This window comes from Rhinopithecus bieti, unplaced genomic scaffold (assembly GCF_001698545.2).
Source record: "Rhinopithecus bieti isolate Rb0 unplaced genomic scaffold, ASM169854v2 scaffold_425, whole genome shotgun sequence".
Lineage (NCBI taxonomy): Eukaryota > Metazoa > Chordata > Mammalia > Primates > Cercopithecidae > Rhinopithecus > Rhinopithecus bieti.
In genome coordinates, this window is record NW_016803361.1 from 4,186,696 (window position 1) to 4,209,513 (window position 22,818).

Genomic DNA, 22,818 nt, shown 5'->3' on the forward strand with positions numbered 1-22,818 from the left:
TATATATTTTTTTGAGATGGAGTCTCGCTCTGTTGCCCAGGCAGAAGTGCAGTGGCACAATCTCAGCTCTGCAGCCTCCGCCTCCTGGATTCAAGCAATTCTCCTGTCTCAGACTCCCAAATAGCTTGGATTACAGGCACCTGCCACCACACCCGGCTAATTTTTGTATTTTTAATAGAGACGGGGTTTCAACATGTTGGCCAGGCTGGTCTTGAACTCCTGACCTTGTGATCCACCCACCTTGGCCTCCCAAAGTGCTGGAATTACAGGCATGAGCCAGCATGCCTGGCCTAATAGTATTTTTAAATTGAGTCTTCAAGTGCTGCGTGACACAAAGCTATACTATATAAAGTACTGCTAGGTACAAAGGAAAAAATCTGTACCGCTTTTAGCAAAAGTGCTTTTCCAGAAAAGCAAATCAAAACAATGTAATCAGCAGACCAAGGAGGCTACAGCCAGACATCAGGGCTACACCTTCTCATATCTTGCTAGAAGATCCTATTTATCCAGAATAAAATTTCAGGACAAAACAGGGACATTTTAAACATTCCTTACTTCACCCATTTAAAATTTTCTGTATTTTCAGCATGATCTAGCAAAAAGAGGGCTCCTGTGAGAACTGGCTATTTTATTTTCTTTCTGTGGTGAGACTGTCATGGAGCCTGGATATTTTAGGTTCTTATGCATCCCTGACCAGTGTCCCACCATGGTCAAAAAACTTAGCTATGAAGTTGGTGAACTCGGCTTCCTGCAGCTGCCTTCTTCTCCCAGTGATGAAGGTCAGCTGCCAAATACCAGGATCCACTCCTGCAGGATCCTTTCTGTGCGCCACAAGGAAGACGCTCTTCTTATGTGAGCTATAAATGGTCATGGCTGGGCGCCGTGGGTCACGCCTGTAATCCCAGTACTTTGGGAGGCCAATGCGGGCAGATCACTTGAGGTCAGGAGTTCAAGACCAGCCTGGCCAACATGGCGAAACCCTGTCTCTACTAAAAACACAAAAATCAGCCAGGCATGGTGACATGTGCCTATAATCCCAGCTACTCGGGAGGCTGAGGCACAAGAATCACTTGAACCCAGGAGATGGAGGTTGCAGTGAGCCAAGATTGTGGCACTGCACTCCAAAATGGGGGATACAGCGAGACTCTGACTCAAAAGATAAAAAAAGAAATAAATGGTCAGAATCCCCATCATCACAAAATAGGATAGGATGCACACGGCCAAAAAGGGCTTGGACTCTGGAAAGGGGTACATAGAATCCCAAATCAAAGCCACTATGGCAAGGAAACAGGAGTACATTCAGATGATGAGGCAAATGTCAATGAGACCAAAATTCTCCCCTACTGGTATTTTCCAGAAGTACCTTTCCGGCAGAATCATCCAGAGTTTTTCACAGTGGATCCATCCCACTTGTCAGTTTTTCCATGCTTCTCATCCGTCTTCCACGTAGCCAACAAGCCACTGAGGCTACTGCCTGTCTGGCAGCTGGGATCACCACTGGCCCAGCTACTGCCTCCGCCACCACTTCTCCTGCCGTGGGCAGCTGCTGCCATCTTGTCACAAAAAGCTTTGTTTGAAAGGTTTTGTTTCCAACCTTTGGGAAAAGCCACCAATGGGTAATAAGACTTAGAAGGCCCACCATGCGCTTGCCCTTCCCCTCTTCTCACACCACCTCTTCGGTCTCATGTTTCGGTGCTCCCATTCTCACTAATAATGTTGCGCCTATGTTGCATATTTTTTACCATTTCTGGAAGGTTCTTGAACTGAGGTCTCCATGCTATTACTCAGTCCTTTAAAAAAAATAACAACTTGAGATATAATTCATATCCCATACAATCTATAATTTAAAGTATACAGTTCAATAGTTTTTATTATTTTTTTAATTTTTATTTTTTGAGATGGAGTCTTGCTCTGTCGCCCAGGCTGGAGTGCAGTGGCACGATCCTGGCTCACTGCAACCTCTGCTCCTGGGTTCAAATGATTCTCCTGCCTCAGCCTCCCCCAGTAGCTGGGATTACAGGCAGACGCCACCATGCCCAACTAATTTTTTTGTATTTTCAGTAGAGACAGGATTTCACCATGTTGGCCGGGCTAGCCTCAAACTCCTGACCTCAAATGATCTGCCCACTTCAGCCTCCCAAAGTGCTGGGATAACAGGCGTGAGCCATCGCACCCAGCCTCAATAGTTGTTAGTGTACACAGAATTATGCAACTACCACCAAAATCAAATTTTAAAATCTCTTCATTACCCCAAGAAGAAACTCCATGCCCATTAGCAGCCACTCAATTCCCTCTCCTCCCAGCCTCAGGCAACCACCAGTCTTTTTGTCCATATGGATGTGTCTATGATGAACATTTAATATAACTAGGACTTGGCTTCTTCCACTTAGCCTAATGTTTTCAAGGCTTATTCGTGTTGTAGCATGCATCAGTACTTCATTCCTTTTTTATAGAATATTCCATCGTATAGATATACCACATTTGATTTATCCATTCATCAGGTGATGTACACTTTGGGGTTGTGTCCACCTTCTGGCTACTATGCATAATGCTGCTATGAACATTCATGTGCAAGTCTTCGCAAGTGGACATGTTCCCATTCTTTTGGGTAGATACCCAGAAGTGAGATTGCTGGATCGTATGTTAACTCTCTGTTTAACATTTTGAGAAACTGTAAAATGTTTTCTAAAGCAGTTCCCTCATTTTACATTCCTACCAGCAAATTATGCAGATTCCAATTGCTTCACTTCCTTGCCCACACTAGTTACTGCCTTATTATAGCCATCCTAGTGGGTGTGAAGTGGCTATTTTGTTGCATTCCGCTAATTACTAAAGATGTTGACCATCTTTTTCATGTTTTCATTGACCATTTGTGTATCTTGTCTGGAGAATGTCTGTTGAGATCCTTTGCCCATTTTATTGAGTTGTTATTCCCTGATCTTTAACTGGCTTATTCTCTTTCTCATTCTTTATCTTCTCCCTCTTTTTTTAGACCCTACTAGCACTGCATTCCTCCCACTTTGATAAGTTTCTCAAGTGCTTTGGTTAAGGCCTACTTTCCCACCAGACTGTTTTTTTTTTGAGACAGAGTCTTACTCTGTCCCCCAGGCTGGAGTGTAGTGGCATGATCTCGGCTCACTGCAACTTCTGCCTCCCGGGTTCAAGTGATTTTCCTGCCTCAGCCTGCCAAGTATCTGGGACTACAGACACACACCACCACGCCCGGCTAATTTTTGTAGTTTTAGTAGAGACGAGGTTTCACCATATTGGCCAGGCTGGTCTCAAACTCCTGACCTTGCGATCCGCCTGCCTCTGCCTCTCAAAATGCTGTGATTACAGGCATGAGCCACTATGTCCAGCCTGAGACTGTTGATTCTAAGAGAGCAGAGACTATGTCTGTCTTACTGTTGTTCATTACTGGCCCATTACTTTATACATTTTAGGTTTCCTGGCACATATCAGGTACTCAACAAACATCTGTCAAATTGTATTTAATGTGATTTTCACAGCTTCTCTTGTGTGAGTACGGTTGCTGTCTCCATTGAAAAGGTTTTTTTGGGTCACCTCCTCTCTAACCGTTTGTAGTCCTGTCTCCTACCAGTTGAGGGTTGTCCCAGAGGCTATTAATTCTTGTGCCTGAGTTGAGCATATGTTTGGACTGACTGCAGCCTCCATAGTGTTGGAGGATCCCTAGGGTGAAAAGCAGTAAGTGCAGCTCATGTGTGAGGTGAGATGCAGTCAGAGGAAAGTGAGTTGATGCCTCATGGAACTGTCTACCATGGCCACAGCTGGAATTAGAGGTGGGGTGGAGTGGAATTGTGATAGGGCGCCAGAGGCATCAGACACACCCAAGTGTGTCAGAACCTGCCTTATGTGTCTGAAATCCAGTTACAGTTATTGTGCCTATTAAGATGCACACCCTAACAGACTTATATATGGAGAAAACCAAGGCAATTTCGTTTAGGACAAATTGCCTTTCGACCCCTACATCAACCACTTATGGAATGTGCTGTCCCCAGGGAAGGGATGTGACCTTGGCCCAGGGCAGGGGTCTTTAGCCGAGGAAAATTTCTGCAGAGCGACTCTGCTAAAAGCTGTCACCACGAACACTCCCAGCAACTGGGAGAATGAGTGGTTCACATCTGCAAACGGGATCTGGGGGTTGTGCCATCAGCCCTGCACTGTTCACCTCCACTTGCTTTGTAACACAAATAAGGGGAGCTGCTCCCCTAGGCTCCAAAGGGCTGATCTTTCTGGAATCAGCTGTCATACTGCTCAGCTTACTGAGAGCACCTCTGCCAAGCCCTGCAGAAGGCACAGAAGTCACCCATAGGTCACCACTTCACACATGAACCATCTGATTATCCCTTTTCCTGACCTCGACTGCAGGGCCTACAAATCTCTAAACATCCTCTAAAATCTCCCCTCAATTTAGAGCTTCCATCACCCTAAACGTAATGGCTTCAAAGGCAAATATAAAGGGCTGTGGTAAACTTGGATCTGGAACATGACAGGTTCAAATCCTTTGCCACTCATATTCATGGGATCTTGAGTAATGTAATCTCTCTAGATCTCAGCTACGAAATGAAGTAACAGTAGAGCCTCATAAGGTTTGCAATGGACAGCTCCTCATGCCTCTTGGCACTGCTGAGGCAAGGGGACCCAGTAAACTGCATTTTGAAATGCAATAGCAAGTGCTTCTCCCACTGCCTGGAACACACTCCACCACCACCATTGCTCTCTTCAGCTGGCTGGCTGCCTCCTGTCCATCCTTAAAAATGTGGCTCAGGTCAGACATTGCTTCCTAGAAACCACAAGGCTGGGCTGATCTTTACCGGTACCCCACAGCACCCAGTGAATACCCTGCTTACTTACCACACTATCACTCTTGCCTACTTACTTGCTGTATTGCCCCATCACACACACACACACACACACACACACACACACGCACACACACACACAAGGCTATATGGCTTTTTGTTGCCTCAGCAACTAGCACACAGTAGATGCTCAATAAATATTTGTAGAAAGAAAGAAAGACTTTTTTTTTGGTATTTTTAGTAGAAACAGGGTTTCACCATGTTAGCCAGGCTGGTCTCAAACTCCTGACCTCAGTTGATTCACCCGCCTCGGCCTCCCAAAGTGCTGGGATTACAGGCTCACGTGAGCCACTGAGCCCCGCCGGAATGACACATTTTTTAAAATTAAAAAAAAAAAAAAAAAAAAAAAGTAGAAAAACTGATTGGAAAGACAGGTGCTAATTCAGAAGAAATATGGTAAGGGAGACAAGTAAAACATCATTCTGAGTTACGGTCTATGTCAAAATAGACACTAGAAGTGAGTAATGAATGAACAGTAAATTAGTTTTTGTTTGTTTTGAGATGGAGTCTTGCTCTTTTGCCCAGGCTGGAGTGCAGTGGCTCAATCTTGGCTCACTACAACCTCTACCTCCCAGGTTCAAGGGATTCTTCTGCCTCAGCCTCCCGAGTAGCTGGGATTACAGGCATGCACCACCACAACCGGCTAATTGTTGTATTATTTAGTAGAGATGAGGTCTCACCATGTTTATCAGGCTGGTCTTGATCTCCTGACCTCACGATCAGCCCGCCACAGCCTCCCAAAGTGCTGGGATTACAGGCGTGAGCTACTGCGCCTGGCCCAGTAAATTCATTTTAAGTGTTTATACCAGGGCAGAGACCAGGAGAAAGATGAGAAGCTGGCCCAGCTTGTTGGGATGCTCCTGGAGGGCTGTGGTTGGGGTTTAACATCCAGCTAGCTTAGCTCATAGCTGCTGAAGACATTAATCAACGTGTTCTATTATGCAATTGCAGATAGCAGGCACTGTGCTCTCTCCACTATGGGAACTTACAGCTACTCAGAGACAGACACATATATTGACTCCTGTAGACGAGGTGAACTAATGCATCCCAGCAATTACCATGTGCAAATCTCTAAGCTAGATGCATCAACATATCCTCCTGAACCCACTGAAGAGTTGCCCTGTAAGCATGAGTAAACAGGTTCAGAGATGTTAGGTAACCTCCCATGGTTACACATAAAGTCCTGACATGGACACTGTAGGCTCACTCCTAAGTTCTTTTTTCTATGACTCACTTGCCTGATTTACCTGCATGTCATATTCAACTTTTTGTTCTTTCATGCAACAAAGCCATCTCAGATGGGCCAGATGCCATCTTAGGCATTAGCAACAGAAACAATCCCCAGGGAACAGCACAGCCACAGCCCCCGCCCTCACAGAGATTAGCATTTGTGAAAACAGACATCGAACACATAATGAGAGACACGATGTGTGCATAACATGTGACGGGGGAAAATACAGGATGCTAACCCAAGCCAAGCAGTTCAAAGTGAACTGAAGCTTTTACATCTGAAGAAGTGATGCAGACTCAGGAGTTGGCCAAGGAAAGTCAGCACTACGAGGGAAGGAAAGTGAACCAGGCAGATGGAACAATGTATGAGATGGGACAGAGAGAAGATGCATTCAGGGACCTTAGAGAAGGGTGGCTGGAGAGGACAGCAGGGGTCAGATCACAAACTTCGTGTGCACACATTTGAGACTTAATCCCAAAGCGATTAGAAGCCAGTTTCCAATTCACAAAATTCTTTTGCCACAGAAGGGGCAGAAATCACTTCATTTTAATACCTACCAATAGCCTATAGGATGATCAGTTCAAATTATTCTCAGGTCCACAGCAACTGACATAGGATACTATGGGGTTGATCCCCTAAGAACAGGAGGAAAGAGCTGCTTTCCCCAAAACTCCCATTACCACTCCCTGCTGGCCCAAGATCACCAGGAAATTGACCCCAGGAGGTAGTATAGAACGTTTGGGAAGAGCAAGTCCAACTCTGGCTCTTGCGCCGCTAACATCTTAATAGTGAAGTTGGTTACATTGTGCCATTACATTGCCAGTTATAATTTACACAAATTGTTCTTCCTCTGGCTTGGTCTGTCTCCTCCCCTGCTCGGCGTAGAAGTATTTTTGCTCTTAGGGACGGATCCCAGTAGCCTGATGTTCCATCCTCCCTCCTTGCCCCTCCGTTGCAGGCCCTGTCCCACAAAGAATTAGAAGAACATCCCTTGTTAAATTCCAGGAGTCAGCAAAGAGTGGACACCTTGTTTTAAACATTCTTACAGCAGATAGGCAGTATTCTGGGAAGAGTATAATAAAAGCCTCTACAGTTAAGTTAAACCAGCAAATAAACTGGCTCCCTAGTTCAAATGTGCAAGACAGCCTTAGGAGCCTGTTAAGATGACAAAAAAATGAAGACATGGGAAAAAAAACACAAATCACTGATAGTAAAATAATTTTATTTAGTTTCTTATTTTAAAAAAGGTAGCATTTCAACATATAAATTTAGACTCAAGATTACAGGGTATATTTGCCAAAAGGAACACCCTGAAAGACGGCCAGCCTCAGAGCTGAGAGGGCACAGGGAGGCACACTCCTCACATGTGGAGTTTAAGCAGAAGTGCTTTAAGACTTCACAGCGGCATTTCCCTGTTCCTCAGCCCTGCCTCCAGGGCCATCACTTTGGGGCAACAGCTTTGCTCATGTAACTATAAAACATCTCTAGGAATGAAAGCACAGAGGTCAGTGATCCAGATTTTCCACGACAATCATCTGAGGCAACAATTCGACAGGTAAAGAATTTATTTTTATAATTCAAACGTTCTTTTAAGGAGAACTAAAGAACACAAAGTTCATTCATAAAGAGAATTTATAGAATTAAATGAGCAAAAATGAAAAATTATTTTCTCCATATTACAAATGCCTCTATAGGATAAGGCCCAGGGGAAAGACCCACTCAAATCTGGGCTTTCCTTTCCCAAATAAAGTGTTTGGCACAACCAACAAGCTGTCATGAGACTGACAGGCCTGACAGCTGAAAGGTGTCTAGAAGTGGTCCCATGACTTTTCTGTTGCGCTTCAACATAGCGTACACAAGAGGTGTCTTAACAAGCTGCACAAACTCAGGCCGAACTACGCAGCACATTGCTCCAGAAAAGTTAAACTGAAGGGAAAAAAAAGGTCCACATGAAGTAGGTCTCCTACTACCACAGGTTAACTCTGTTGTTTCTCATGGAAAATTAAATTCGCTGGCTGCCCAGGATGTCAGTGGAATCCTGATCTCCTGGGGGAGGTGAGAGCTGGAGAAACAACTTGGATTTAAGCATCTCTGGGCCAGGTGGGAAGGAGACAATGACCAAGGATGCTTTCTAGGTGACTTTTTGTTCCACGCTATGTGGGCTCCAGACAAACAATCTTAAGGAGCATCAGTGTGCTTGTGACCATGGCAGCCCTCGGACTTGGGCCTTTAGACAGAGGTGATGGGGCAAATGAATATACCCCAGATCCAGTTTTAAAAATAAAAACTTCCTGCAATTATGATACAATACTGTGCAGCAAATCACTAGGAATTGTATGCTGCTCCTATTTGTGGTTAAAGCCCTGTCCCACTCTTGGCCAGTCAGAGCCGAAAGGTAACACACAAGGAGGTGNTGACCAAGGATGCTTTCTAGGTGACTTTTGTTCCACGCTATGTGGGCTCCAGACAAACAATCTTAAGGAGCATCAGTGTGCTTGTGACCATGGCAGCCCTCGGACTTGGGCCTTTAGACAGAGGTGATGGGGCAAATGAATATACCCCAGATCCAGTTTTAAAATAAAACTTCCTGCAATTATGATACAATACTGTGCAGCAAATCACTAGGAATTGTATGCTGCTCCTATTTGTGGTTAAAGCCCTGTCCCACTCTTGGCCAGTCAGAGCCGAAAGGTAACACACAAGGAGGTGGCTGTGGCTAAAACCAGGCACCTTAGCCAAGCACGGCCTGCGGCAGTGAGGCTGACAGTCATCACCCAATGGAGGGAATGCAGGGCCCCAGAGCTTTGGTTCAGAGCAAAGGTTTCATCTCACCCCAAACTTCAAACCAAGCCCTCTGTATCTCTGAGCTTATGAATACAAGAAACTAGTGATTAGGAATCTCTATGAGGAATCTCTGGTTGGGTAGCAAAGCTCAGGTCCCTGCAGGCCACCACCATCCTGTAGGAAAACAGAAAGGTGCAAATCGTATCAAGTAAAAGGTTGCTCAAGTGGAAGATCGTTTCCTGGGGAACTTCAGTGGCCTGGATCTTAATCACATGGATGAAGGCTGGGACTGGATCCCAAAGAAAGGGCCTGGGTCCCAAGTGCAATCAGTCTTCTTGAACTTACCATATCCTTCTCAGTCATCTCTTGAATGGCTGAGCACACATTGCCCCGGGGGACCAATGTAAACATTATTCAACTGATCTCCACTTAGGAAAACACAGCTTGTTATGTATTTAGTGTTTAACATTCCAGTGCAGGCAGTATCTTAGCATCAGACTTTCCTCACTCATGAGTAGCAGTTTAGAAAGGAACACATATAGGTTACTTGATAAGACTGTGGCTGAAAAGACCATTTGTGTGTCAGACAGCTGGCTATATCCTCCAATCAGTGGACTACCCAGGACTATCGCAGGAGAGGCAGAACAGATGAAGTGTAAGTTCTGTGTAAATCTGAAGAGTCCGTATAACCATTGTTCCCACTTAACCCCTTGGGCCACATCTTCATATGGAGAACATTTCCACCTCTTGCATCAACCTGTGCTCTCTTTGTTTTGGATGAGGTTCTCTCCAGAGGGTTCAAGAGCCTCCTTAGAGGGGAGTGAGCTTTCTCTTCCAGTCCTAATATCTGAATATTTCAAAGCACATGAGGAGTCCACGAACATGTTAGGGATGTTGCTGCCAAAATAGATCTTACTGTTAGAAGCAATGGCCTGGTACTTTTTGAGCTCCAGATATTCCGGTGTCAATTTGTGCTGTGTGGGAGCAAACAAGAGCAAAGGCATCAGGATACTCTGATGCAACAGTCTTCTCTCTCTCTACATACATTTCTCCTATTGCTCTTCTGAGTATCACGAGTCAAGCCTGAATAATTGCCAATGACCCTCTCTCACTTTGGAGAGTGGCTATCACATTAACAGTTGCGTTCCTGACTTAAAATTCCTTCAATAAGCTCTTGACTTAATGCAAGAGAAGCTGTCTACTTTTTAATAAAAGGATGGGGGAGGTTAGAAAACAATTTGTGATGACTAATGATAATAACTAATATTTCTATAGTGACTTTCATTTCATCTAGTTGAATTCAACCTGGAATTGGTCTGGAGTTTCTGTTCATTTCTTTTCTAAAAAACTTATTTTTATTTTTATAGAGATGGGGTCTATGTTGCCAGGCTGGTCTCAAACTCCTGGCCTCCTACCTTGGCCTCCCAAAGTGTCGGAATTAAAGATGGGAGCCGCTGCACCCAGCCTTTTTTTTTTGGAGATGAGATCTCACTCTGCTGCCCAGGCTGGAATACAGTGGTTCAATTATAGCTCGCTGCTGCAGCCTCAAACTTCCGGGCTCAAGCGATACTCTCGTCTTAGCCTCCAGGGAGGCTACACGAATGAGCCATCATGCCTGGTTCTCTGTTGATTCTCTTGAGAGAGATACACAGATCAATGGATGAGAGCAGAACTTCAAAGGAAGGGCTGGTGCTGCTTTTCTTGAACAAATTCTAGAACTAGAATAAAATCTCAAGAGGTCATCTGATCCGGTCTTTTGCCTTTCCCCAGAAGCTGGATGTTTAAGCTGTCTGTGACAGACAGATATTTGTCCACTACCAGATCTCCCTCTGTCACAGAGTTTTGTTTTGTTTAAATCAGTGCCAAGATGTATCTATCTAACCAGAATCTCCCTGGGTTTGATTAAAACTCATTGACCACCAGACCTCCCTCTGTCACAGTGTTTTGTCTAAATCAGGATGCCAAGATTATCTAACCAGAATCTATCTGGGTTTGATTAAAATCTATTTCCACTGTTCCCTGGAACATATGCCTTTCAAAGCCTCTCAGATCCTCTCCTTGAGTCCTGGCCTGTCCCCCAGGCAAAAGTCCATCTTGTCCTTCACAGTCCTACAGCATTTATTTTCTACACTTTGACATCTTTCACTCCCTGGATCTCTATCTTCCCCAGGTGATTCATATCCTCTGTCAAAACACTCAAATCAAATCTGGTCATAGTGTACAACCACATTTCTTCCTCAAGCCGTTTTAATATAGGTTAGTATATGAGTCACATTTTTCAAAATGGTATAAAACTACTGCCTCTTTCTGAATAAGGTAGACCTCAATGGCAAGGTCTTGAAACTTGTGCCAGATGAGCTTCTCCCATTAGATTTGGACTCCTAGCTTCCTCAACTGGAGTTTCCTGCCACGCCTTTCTCTTGGTCAAATTCCATTCTGTGTCTATAGAACTGTCTTTCAATGTTACGTTCATTTTAAAAAGTATATTGGTTTTCAAAGTACTGACAACTCTCATTCTATCATATCTTATCATTTCTTCTAAATACAGATTATGTTGTTCCTTTCTAAATTGAAAGCCCTGTCTATATCTTGACTCTAATCCTTCAAACTGCATCATCCACTTTAGTAATCTCTTTCTCAATCCTTTATCTCTTCTAATCTCCTCCACAATAACCTTCTCAGAATACTATCAGAGTTCTAGCTGCCTCTTATATAGCCCCTGCTCACTAGCCCTGTACCCTCTAGCCAGCTTACCCCAGTCCTTACACCAAATTATCACGTACAGATCACCCAACCTCCCTTCTTAAGTTATCCCACATGAAATTCCTCATGACTGGAATAGTTTTTTAAATCCAATAAACATTCGGGAGGCTGAGGCAGGAGAATGGCGTAAACCCAGGAGGCGGAGCTTGCAGTGAGCCGAGATCGTGCCACTGCACTCCAGCCTGGGCGACAGAGCTAGACTCCGTCTCAAAAACAAAACAAAACAAAACAAAAATCCAATAAACAAGGAGTACTCAACAAGGGGCATATGGAAATACGTGTCTGTGTGTGTGGCAGTTAAAACAACTGGTGACCATTACTGACATTTAGTAGACAAGGGCTAGGGATACAAAATATCCTACAATGCATGAGATGGTCTTCAATGATGAAAAAGTATCTCAACCCCAAATGCCAGGAATGCCTTTGATGAGAAACACTGCTCTAACCAAGCTAAGTATCTACCCAAAAAACTACCTTATTTGGAAAGCAATTGTAAATAGACTCTACTCTTCTCCTGTCCCTCTTATTTCAGAAGACCTTCAACTTGACTAATTATTGAGCCTTATACAGCATGGATTTATGGCGTTTGGCCTGTGTTTATATACGTTAGCCTTTGTCCTAAGCTTCCCAGTTTTATAAGGGACTATATAAAGTTCCCTACCCAATGAATGTGAAATATTTCTTGCTGACTGACTAATTCTGGAGGATGTCTTGGTCACAACACTTTCTTGACAATGGATAAAATCACTTCTATCATATCAGAGCCCCTGAAAAGAGAAAGCAAAAACCCGACATGCATGATTAGGAAAGTGGCCAGGGAGCCAGTCACCTTGTTTGAGGTGGCATATTTGTGTGCAGCATAATATTCAGCATCTGCTTTCGCCTTCTCTCGGGCCAGGAATGCAGCATCTAGCAAATAAAAACAAAGGAAAGGTGTCAATCCATTCCCTCAGCTAGTTAAAAGTCCCTTTCCCCACTGCCTAATATTTTGACTGCTTATTTCACATCGAAAGTTTAAAAAACGTATTAGCAGTTTTTGAGTCCCAGTCCCCAGACAGCCATTTCTCCAAGAGGAATACTCTTTTCACTGTCAAATAACTCTCAGCTCATCTGAGCCCACTTGTTTTCTACTCTAAGTTGCTCCTTCTTTCCTCTACCCACTCTCCCACCTCCTATCACTCAAAGCCTCATACTCCACCCAGGTACTAAGCTTCAAGCAAAATAAGTCCAGACATAAAAGCTCTATTTACTGCATTGTCTCCAGCCCCTCCAAATTTGATCGAGAATCAGTCAACAGAGACAGACAGGAAGCAGTAATATATAAACAAGTGACTTCAAGACTGAGCTAAGAATATCAACATCTCACTATGTGAAATCAAGGAGTGTGAGGCCCTCCATGAAAACTTTTTTCAATTTTATTTTTATTTTGGACAGGTGGAAAAGAAACTGGTGGTGATGATGGGGTTTATTATCTTGTATATTCTTTACAGTCGATTATGGGTAATTTTCAGATCTTGTCTGCCTGAAAATAAAGTGGTAGCTAATAAGCCTCAATTTAAGGAAGAAAAGGAAAGCTGAGCTACCCACAGTCACAAACAAACCCAAAAGCTGGATATGTGACAGCAATTAAAAAAAAACTGATTCATATCATCAGGACAGCTACTTCCTCCAGACCAGATTATTCCATGGCCTTCTCACCCACCACAATCAAAGGCAGAGAGGAGGCAGTTCAGGACAGTCAGAGCTTCATCCTCTCCCCACAATGTACCTTCGATTTCAGAAATGCGCTTTTCAGTTTCTTTTTCCATCACTTTCTGCTGAAACCGAATTTTTGCCACTTGTGCAATCTTCTCTGCTTCTATAATCATATAACATAAGAAGACACATTCAAAACCATTTCTGTAGTACCTGAGGCACTTCAAACCAGCAGCACACAGTCTAACACTTAATTACAGAAAGTTTTATGTGCTAATTGTTTCACTAAGTTTTATCTAATCAGACCATAAACTACTCAAAGGAAAAAAGGGAATTTATTTCCTAATTTACTGTTCTATTTTGACAGTGCTAGTTTTGTGGGAAGGAGTAAAAAAGGTTAAAGTGCCAGTCCTTCATGCAACTCTGTAGCAATGGTCCACAAGCTAATGGGAAAAAACATCCTTTATGAAAGTACCAGAGAACAAAAACAGAACAACATAAATGCATGGCAATACAGGACAATTAACTAATCTGGCAGGAGAAAGAAAGAATGAGTGAGACAAGTTAAACCAAGGAAGGCCTTCTGGAAGCAACCTTAAAGGAAATAATGTATATGACCTAAGAAGACATGCCAGGAAGCACAGAGAAAGACAAGAAGGGCCAGGCATGGTGATTAACGCCTGTAATCCCAGCACTTTGGGAGGCTGAGGCAGGAGGATTTCTGAAGCCCAAGAGTTCAAGACTAGCTTGAGCAACATAGTGAGACCTCCATCTCTACAAAAAAATTAAAAAATTAGCCAAGCATGATGATGCGTGCCTAATGTCCCAGCTACACAGGAGGCTGAGGCAAGAGGATCTCTTGAGCCTGGGAGGTCAAGACTACAGTGAGCCATGATCATGCCACTGTACTCCAGCCAGGGTGACAGAGTGAGGCCCTGCCTTAAAAACAAAAACAAAACCAAGAAAGACAAGAAATCACAAATGAACAAGTCACAATGGAGAGGTGATACGGAGCCAGCCGACAAGACAACAAAAAATAAGAACAGAAAGAGGGCTAGGAGACCTCTGTCAAGTGACAGGCTAAGGAGCTTAGTTTTACTGTACTCAGGATCTACTGTTAAGCTACCATTAGGGAAATGACATGATGAAAATGGTATCAGAAGAGGAGTATTCCAACTGCTGTAGGGAAATAAAGCAGAAAGCAGGGTGATTCATTTGAGAAGGTGAAAACAAGCATTGGGAGTGAACATGTTGGTGCGGCAAGCAAGTACATGCAGGGAAACTCAACATCTTTAACAAACCTCTGGCCTACCAAATGACCCAGGACAAGGAAGAAGGACTCGAATTACACTTTACATTCAATCACTGCTATTCTTAAAGAACATTCTCAATTCTCCTTTTCAAAGAAGATGGGTATTTTAAGACATCTTATCTCTGACCCCTAGAGAAAGTGCATAACGGAAAGAAAACTTCCAAGCGATTTTTTCTTTCCAGAAAACAGTATGCTTTACGAACTACTCCAGGAAATAATTCCCTCTTTCTCCACCAATGTAAAATCCATCTATATTACACCATCCAAAAACTACTGTGTTCAATGGGGCTAGAAACTGAACTGTAAGGAGAAACTCAAGATAAAACATGAATAAAAGGTGAGGGATCTGAAGCCTGCAGCTAGAACCCAGAGAATGCTGCCTCAGCCTAGGGGAACTATTGTCGTAGTCTCATTTAACAAAGCTCTCTGTCATGTGGGAATAAAATCAATAAAAAGCACAACCAGACTTCTAGAAAAATGGTGCAAAAGGCCAGAGAGAAAACCCTTTATACATCTAACAACATCTTAAAATGCCAGATGAAATTTAGCAAACTTGTTTTTTAATGCATGGCTGAGTTGTAAGAAAGAATGAGAGATCCTCAAGTGACTTAAGCCAAGGGGGAGCCAAGAGCCTGTATGGTGGCGTCCCTGGGGTGGTTATTAGACAAGAAGGGAATGGGACCTGGGTTATTACCCACGCAAGACCAGGAGATGAGGCCTTGTGATGTTAGGACTAAGACCCTTGCATAAAACTGAGACCTCTAGAGGGCTGCAACTCTAATGAAAGAAAGGGGAACTAAAACACTACCAACCAGCCCAGTTAAGAAGTGACCTTTTCTCTACCTAGCCGCATCACAGTGAAACTGAAGAACACCCAAATACAGAGAGAAACATGCCAAAAGCAAAAAGAGAAGAAAGGCTGATTACCCAAAAGGAGCAATTAGACTAACAGCATACGTAGTAAATAGGTACAAGAAGCCAAACAAAATTGAAATAATATTGCCATATTGATAAGGAAAAATTAGCTTGCTTTAGAATTGTAGGCTAAATTACCATTCAAGAATGAAATAAAAGCATTTTCAGACCAAGGAGGACTGAAGATAACTTTTACTCCTTAGTCTTCACTGAAAAAAAAATTACTAGAAAAAAAAAAAAATCACCAGAAGCAATGGAGAGGAAAAAACATTACTCAACACAAGTCCAATCAAAATAAATGTTTACTGCAAGGATTAATCATAATGATCATAATCAATGGGAGGATAAAGACAACATGAAACTAAAATACTATGCAATAATAAGATGTAAGACTGGAGGACAGTGATAAGAGTTAAAGCATTCTAAGGTACTGTTCAAAAAGAGGATAGAATGATTAACAACTAGTTATACATTCCAGAAATGGAATGTAAAACTTCCAATCAAGTAAAAGGAAGAAAAGAAAAGAAAATTCAATCAATTCAATACCAATCAGAAAAGGGAAAAGCAGCAGAGAAAATGCATGGTAAATAGCACATAATCAAATGATACAAACATATCCAAATATAGCAGTAACCACAATAAATATAAAAAGACTAAACTCACCAGTTAAAAGACAGATTCTCACATTGGATAAGATAACAAAATCCAGCTATATGCTGTTTACAAGAGACACACCTAAAACATAATGACATAGAAAAGTTGAAAGTAAAAGAATGGGAAAAGGTACACCAAGAAAATAACTAACCAAGAAAAATCTGGTATAGCTATATTATCAGGCAAAATAGCTCTTAAGTTAAAAACATATCTAGGGATAAAAGTTATTACAAAACAGAAGCAATTCTCCACGGAGATATAACAATCATGAACCAGAATGTTCTTAATGATATAGTCTCAAAATATATAAAGAAAAAAATTACAAGTCAACAAACCCATGGTCATAGCGGGAGATTTTAACACATCTTTCTCAGTAATTGATAGCTCAAGAAGGCAAAAATTAGAAGAATACAGAAGATGTGAATGACACAATTCATAAGCCTGACCAAATGGGTGTATAAAGAAACCTGCATCCAACAACCAGAGAACACAGATTCAATCTTTTCAAGCACACAGACATTTACAAAAAAGGACCACGTACAGGTAGGCCACAAAGTAATTTTCAACAAATATTTAAGAATCCATATAACAGGTCTTATTTTCTGACTACAATGTAGTAACACTGGAAATCAACAATAAAAAGGTAGCCCCTCAAAACCTGCTAAACCAAAAACTGAAACATATACTTTTAATAATTCATGAGCCAAAGAAGAAATTAGAAGGAAAAGGTTTTTAAAAAAAAATTAAAACTGAACACCAATAAACAAAGTACATTTCAAAACCTGTGACACATAGCTAAAGCAGTACTTAGAAGAAAATTTATAATCCTCCATGTTTCCACTAGAAAGACTGAAACTTAACTATCCAACTCAAGAAGTTAAAAAAGAACAAATGAATAAAGTAAAAAAAAAAAGATGGAAGGAAATAATTTTTAAAACATGTAAATAATTAAAACAAAGTAACAGTCAACAAAACCAAAACCAAAAGCCAATTATCTGAAAAGATGAATGAAATAAAACAGACCCCTGGCAAAACTGATTCAGCAAAAGAAAAGGCACAAGCAAACAGTATCAGCAATGAAAAGGAGCACACAGATTTGGTAGAAGTTTTAAAAATCATGAGAGAATTCTACAAACAAATTTATGCCCCCAAATTTGAAATATCAGATGAAATGAACAATTTTCTATGAAAATATAACTACCAAAACTGGCTTAAAAAGAAACATGTATTTGAATAGACCTATACTCAATACAGAAATTAAATCAATAGGTTAAATATTACCACAAAAAGCAAACAAAAATAAAGCAGAAACCTCACAAGACTAAGATGGCTTTTACAAGTTCCACCAGACCTACAAAGATGAAGTTATACAGATCTGATATATAATGATCTGATTTACAATAGAACACAGAAAAGGAAGCCATGCTCTTCAACTCATCTTGGGGACAGTATAACCATGATACCAAAAAACCTGACACTAAAAGTGTAAGAAAATTATAAGCTGATCTCATTTATGAAAATAAAGGTAAAAATTCTAAAGAAATTATCAGCAAACTACACAAAAATGTATATAATGACCTATATAATGACCAAGTGGATGTTTATCCCAGGAATGCAAAGATAAATCTGTTAATATAATTTACCATACTAACAGCTTTAAAAAATCTCAATATATGTAGAAAAAAATTTCAGGCTGGGCACAGTGGCTCACACCTATAATCCCAGCACTTTTGGAAGACTGAGGCATGTGGATCACTTGAGCTCAGGAATTCAAGACCAGCCTGGGCAACATGGTGAAACCCTGTCTCTACAGAAAATACAAAAATTACCTGGGTGTGGTGGCGTGCACTTGTAGTCTCAGCTACTCGAGAGCCTGAGGCGGGAAGATAACTTACGCCCAGGAGGCTGAGGCTGCAGTGAACTGTGATTATACCACTGTACTCCAGCCTGGGTGACAAAGTGAGACCCTGTCTCAAAAATACTCTGAAAGTTTTAACAGCCATTCAAAATAAAAGCTCTCGGCAAGTACAGATTGAAACTTTATTAATCAGCGTTAAGTACAGTAAATGCCACCGGGACTATTTAAAGTTAAGGACAAGAATGTTTGTCACTTTCTTTTCTACACTGTACTAGAAGTCATAGCCTAAAGCAGTAAGATAGGAAGAAATAAAAGGTATGTGACTATAAAGAAGAAAAATAAAATTGTACTTCTGTGAAGATAATGACCTATTGTCTGAAGGCAATATGATTGTTCATGGGAAATCTAAGTGACTATTAGAAATAAGAGCATCTCCAGCAATATTGCTAAATAAAAAAATCAACAGCACACTTACACAAAACCAAGTAGAAAAGGTGCCTTTAAAAAGTCAGTAACAAAAAAACATAAAGGTATATAAGAACAAATCTTTAATAAACGTGCAAGAACTTTAGAAGAAAATTATGACACTTTTTAAAAGACATCTCTCATAAATACAGAAATAGATTTATAAGACTCAATATCATAATTTTCTCCAAATTGATGTATACATTCAATGCAATTCCAATCAAAATCTCAACACAATATTTCACAAAACTTAAGGAGTTGGTTCTAAAATTCATGTGGATGAATAAAGGGCCTAGAAGAGTCCAGGATAATTTTAAATATAGTTAGGAATAGTTAACAGGTAAGAGGAATAGTTACACAACTCACTCTCCACATAGCAAGACTTAACATAAAAGCTACAATAATTTAAAAAAAGTAGTATTGAGGAAGGAGAGACCAAAAAATTAGAAAATAATAGAGATTCTGGCATCAGAACAAATTATGTATAGTATCTTATTATATGATGGATATGGCACTAGAAATAAGTAGAGGAAATAATAAACTATTCAATAAACAGTCTGAGACAATTGGCTTGCCATTTGAAAAAATTAAACTGAATCCCTATGTCATACTCAACATCAAAATAAACTCCAGATGGGTTAAGACTTAAATATGAAAAGCAAAACTTTAACTTTTAGAATAAAAGTATTACTTTGGACTAGGGAAAGAATTCTTAAGATAGGAAAAGCACAAAACATAAAGGAAAAGACTAATGATTTTGACTATACAAAAACTACACATATATGTATATCGAAGACATTATAAAGTTCAAAGACAAACCACAAATTGAAATAAGATGTTGGAAATGCATAAATCTGAAAAAGGATTAGTATCCAAAAGATACAAAAAACTCTTACAAATCAACGCAAAAAAGCAATCAAATAATGGGCTAAGGACAATAGGCAATTCATATAACAACAAAAAAAAGGAAACTTGAATAACCAATAAGCAATATTCAACTTTACTAACAATCAGGGGAATTCAAATTGAAATTATGTGATACCATGTCTTCCATTAAACTGGCATAAATTTTTAAGTCTGATAACTCCAAGGACCGAGAAGGATGTGTGGAAATGGGAATTCAAATACGGCAGCACAGAAACTGGAAATCAAATACTGTTGAAGAGACAGTAAAATCAAAGAAGTACTTGAGAGAGCAATTTGTCAATATGTTGAATGTGAAGACATGCTACCCTATGACCCATCAATTTTACTTTGAGATAGCTATTCTAGAGCAGTGCTTCTCAAACTACCTGTGGAAAAGTACCTTACCTTTTTGTGTGTGTATTTCAATTTATGAGGAACCAATAAATTGTAAACTATAACAAAACAAATTATAGTACTAGAAAAAAGAAATTAAAAAACAAAACATAAATATATAAGCTCTGATTTTTTATTTTGATTCAACAGACATAAAACTGCTGTATTAAAATGCTATAAAAACTTCTAAACACTCATTCTCAATTTCTGTACTCATCTCATTAAGGCTTAGAAACGAAAAGCTAGTGATAGGGCACTGGCCCACACCATACACTGAGTAACGCTACTCTACGGAAACTTGCACATGTGCACTGTATCCAGGAGGCACTGGATAAGAATGTTATTGTGGTAGTGTTTGTAATAAGGAAAAACTAGAAGCTACCTTACTCTTCGTTGGTAATTCATTACAATAAAACTAGGTCTGCTCATAGAATGAAAATATAGCAGCTAAAAATAAACGATCTACCATCTCACAGAGAATAAGGATAAAATGCCAAAAAAAGAGAAAAAAACCCTAGATCTACATGTATCAATATGGATAAAATTCAAACAATGTTAGTGAAAATAAGGCAAGTTGTAAAATAAGAGTTTGATATCATTTTTGTAGTTTCAAACAGGTAAAACAATTTTATAAACTGTTACACACTTAACAGTAAAAGTATAAAAATATGGACAGAAAGGATATACATCAACTTCAGAATAGAAGCTAATCTGAGAAGAAAAGTCAAGGAGTAGGACCAGCGAACATACAAAGGAGGCTTCAGATACTTAATTTTTTTCCTAAAAAAAAAATAAAATTGACCTGAAGGGAATAAGGCAAAATCTTAAGCTTTCATTATATTGTTCTCTGTACATTCCCATATAATTGAATTATTTAATTAACGATGTCTTAAACTTTCAGCATCAACTGAAGGCCAAAGAGGGCAGTCTAATACACAGTGACCTAGAGTATAAGGGAAGCCATTGTAATCCAAAATGAACTGTAAACAACCCTGCCATGCTTTCATAAACGGCACTATCTATCCAGGTAAAACGAAGTGCATGTCAACAACAAGGATGCATACTGCAATCTGAAACTTTGGTCAAAAAACTTCCCTATTCTTAATCTGTACAAATGAAAATGCTATCCACAGACTCAAGTTGCCTATAAACCCTACCCATTCTCCCTGTTCTTGAAAGAGACAACAGTGGCAGCCAACAACATGATGCAGCACGTCATTAAGTAGTGGTCTCACCTACTTTTAAAGGCATTAGAACATCTGAATGTACAGTGGAGATTCCAGAATTCCCCACTACCTATGATACAATCTTACTGAGTCCCATGATACCCAAAATGAGACTGACAAAGAACAGGACAAACAACAAATGTACTTAGAGACAATCATTTCAGAGAGAAATCCAAGTACCTATAACTGCCTTTTTCCTCTCTGTCTCAGCTTCTTTTTCCACAACCTTTTGTTTCTGTGCAGCTATAAGGAGTTTTGTCTTCTCAGCCTCCCTGTGAAGCAAAATGTTATAAAAATTAGAAATGATTCTCTTATGTGCAGTCACAGCCAGTAATTCTGACCCTATAGTGAGTCGGAGAACCGTTTTTTCAACATGAGCTTTTGCACCCATTAAGGTAGGTTAAGAGAGGTGTTACTTTATTTTACTTATAGTAAATCTGAGGTTGAAAGATTCAATGATTTGCCCAAAGTCACCTAGAGATAGGAAAAAAATCTAGTACATTTGAATTTTAGTTTGGCTTTCTTCTCCTATTTGTATTGTGTAAAGCCTGTGATTTGGAAGGGAATATATCAATACTTCCTTTGCTGTTAGACCTCCAGCTAGTCCATACAGTAGCTCTGTGCCAATTAGAAAATGGCACCAGCCTCTGGGCAGATGCAGTCCTGCAGGTGCATGGTTTGACATGCAGAATGAAGCTGGGTTTCAGCCCCTGCCCTCCTCAGGCGGGCACCCATGTGCAGTGGCCATATTTGTTGCACAGAAGATGTAACTAGGTGGTAGTTATTAGGTAGTAAACTGGGGCTTAGTATAAGGAGAATTTTCTAAGGTTTCCAGTGTCTAATACAGGTTGAGCATCTCTGATCTGAAAATTTGAAATCCAAAATGCTCCAAAATCTGAAACTTTTCGAGTGCCCACATTATGACACAAGTGGAAAATTCCACACATAAGCACTTAAGGTGAACTTTGTTTCATGCACAAAATTATTTAAAATATTCTATAAAGTTACCTTCCGACTATAGGTGTATATGGGACATAAATAAATATCTGGAAAATAAAAAAACAAACTAACCACTATACCAACAAGGAAGAACAAAAATAAATTTTATATTTACACCTGGGTCCCATCCCCAAGATATCTCATTATGTCTATGCAAATATTCCAAAATCTTTACAAATCCAAAATTTAAAGTACTTCTGGTCCCAAGCATTTTGGATAAGGGATACTAAACCCATAACGGAAACGGCTGGCATTATTACTAAGCATGTACACGTAGCTACTGGGTAACCACGTGGCAGAAATGGTGTAAGAAAACACTACTATCAGGTGCAAGGTTATACTGGATCATCTCAAGGTAGCTTTTAATTCTGGAATTCCAATAGTCTATAAAATTAAGAAAGATCCAGAATCATCTGAAAAGTAACTCCAATAGTTTCCCCAAAACACTTCCCCTCAAAGTTTCCCCTCTTTCCTCTGATAACATTGATAAAGACATCAAATGACAGTCTGAATACTATGATTTATTTGAGAGCAGAAAACACACAATATTCATTTTTCCATCACCATAGCAATCATATTTAAAGCCTAAGACATGCTGAGCCTTTAATAAAAATTTTTTTTTGAGATGGAGTTTTGTTCTTGTTGCCCAGGTTGGAGTGCAATGGCATGGTCTCGGCTCACTGAAACCTCCGCCTCCCAGGTTCAAGCGACTCTCCTGCCTCAACCTCCCAAGT

The 22,818-nt window shown here is 40.4% G+C and overlaps 1 protein-coding gene across 6 annotated transcripts in view; it reads right to left on the reverse strand.

Annotated features, from left to right (window-relative positions):
• ERLIN1 (ER lipid raft associated 1) overlaps positions 1-22,818 on the reverse strand; it is a 55,099-nt gene that overhangs the window by 10,771 nt on the left and 21,510 nt on the right. For 2 of the 6 annotated variants that reach the window (XM_017880879.1, XM_017880888.1), the window contains exons 9-12: positions 21,266-21,357; positions 13,430-13,519; positions 12,491-12,570; positions 7,318-9,872 (exon numbers count right to left, since the gene is read on the reverse strand). In XM_017880879.1, the coding sequence (XP_017736368.1) occupies positions 9,651-9,872; positions 12,491-12,570; positions 13,430-13,519; positions 21,266-21,357 (484 nt within the window). In that variant the 3' untranslated portion in view covers positions 7,318-9,650. Of the gene's footprint in view, positions 1-1,363; positions 1,595-1,672; positions 1,791-7,317; positions 9,873-12,490; positions 12,571-13,429; positions 13,520-21,265; positions 21,358-22,818 lie in introns of those variants that run through there. The other 4 variants (XM_017880896.1, XM_017880910.1, XM_017880870.1 and 1 more) reach the window with 4 other exon arrangements.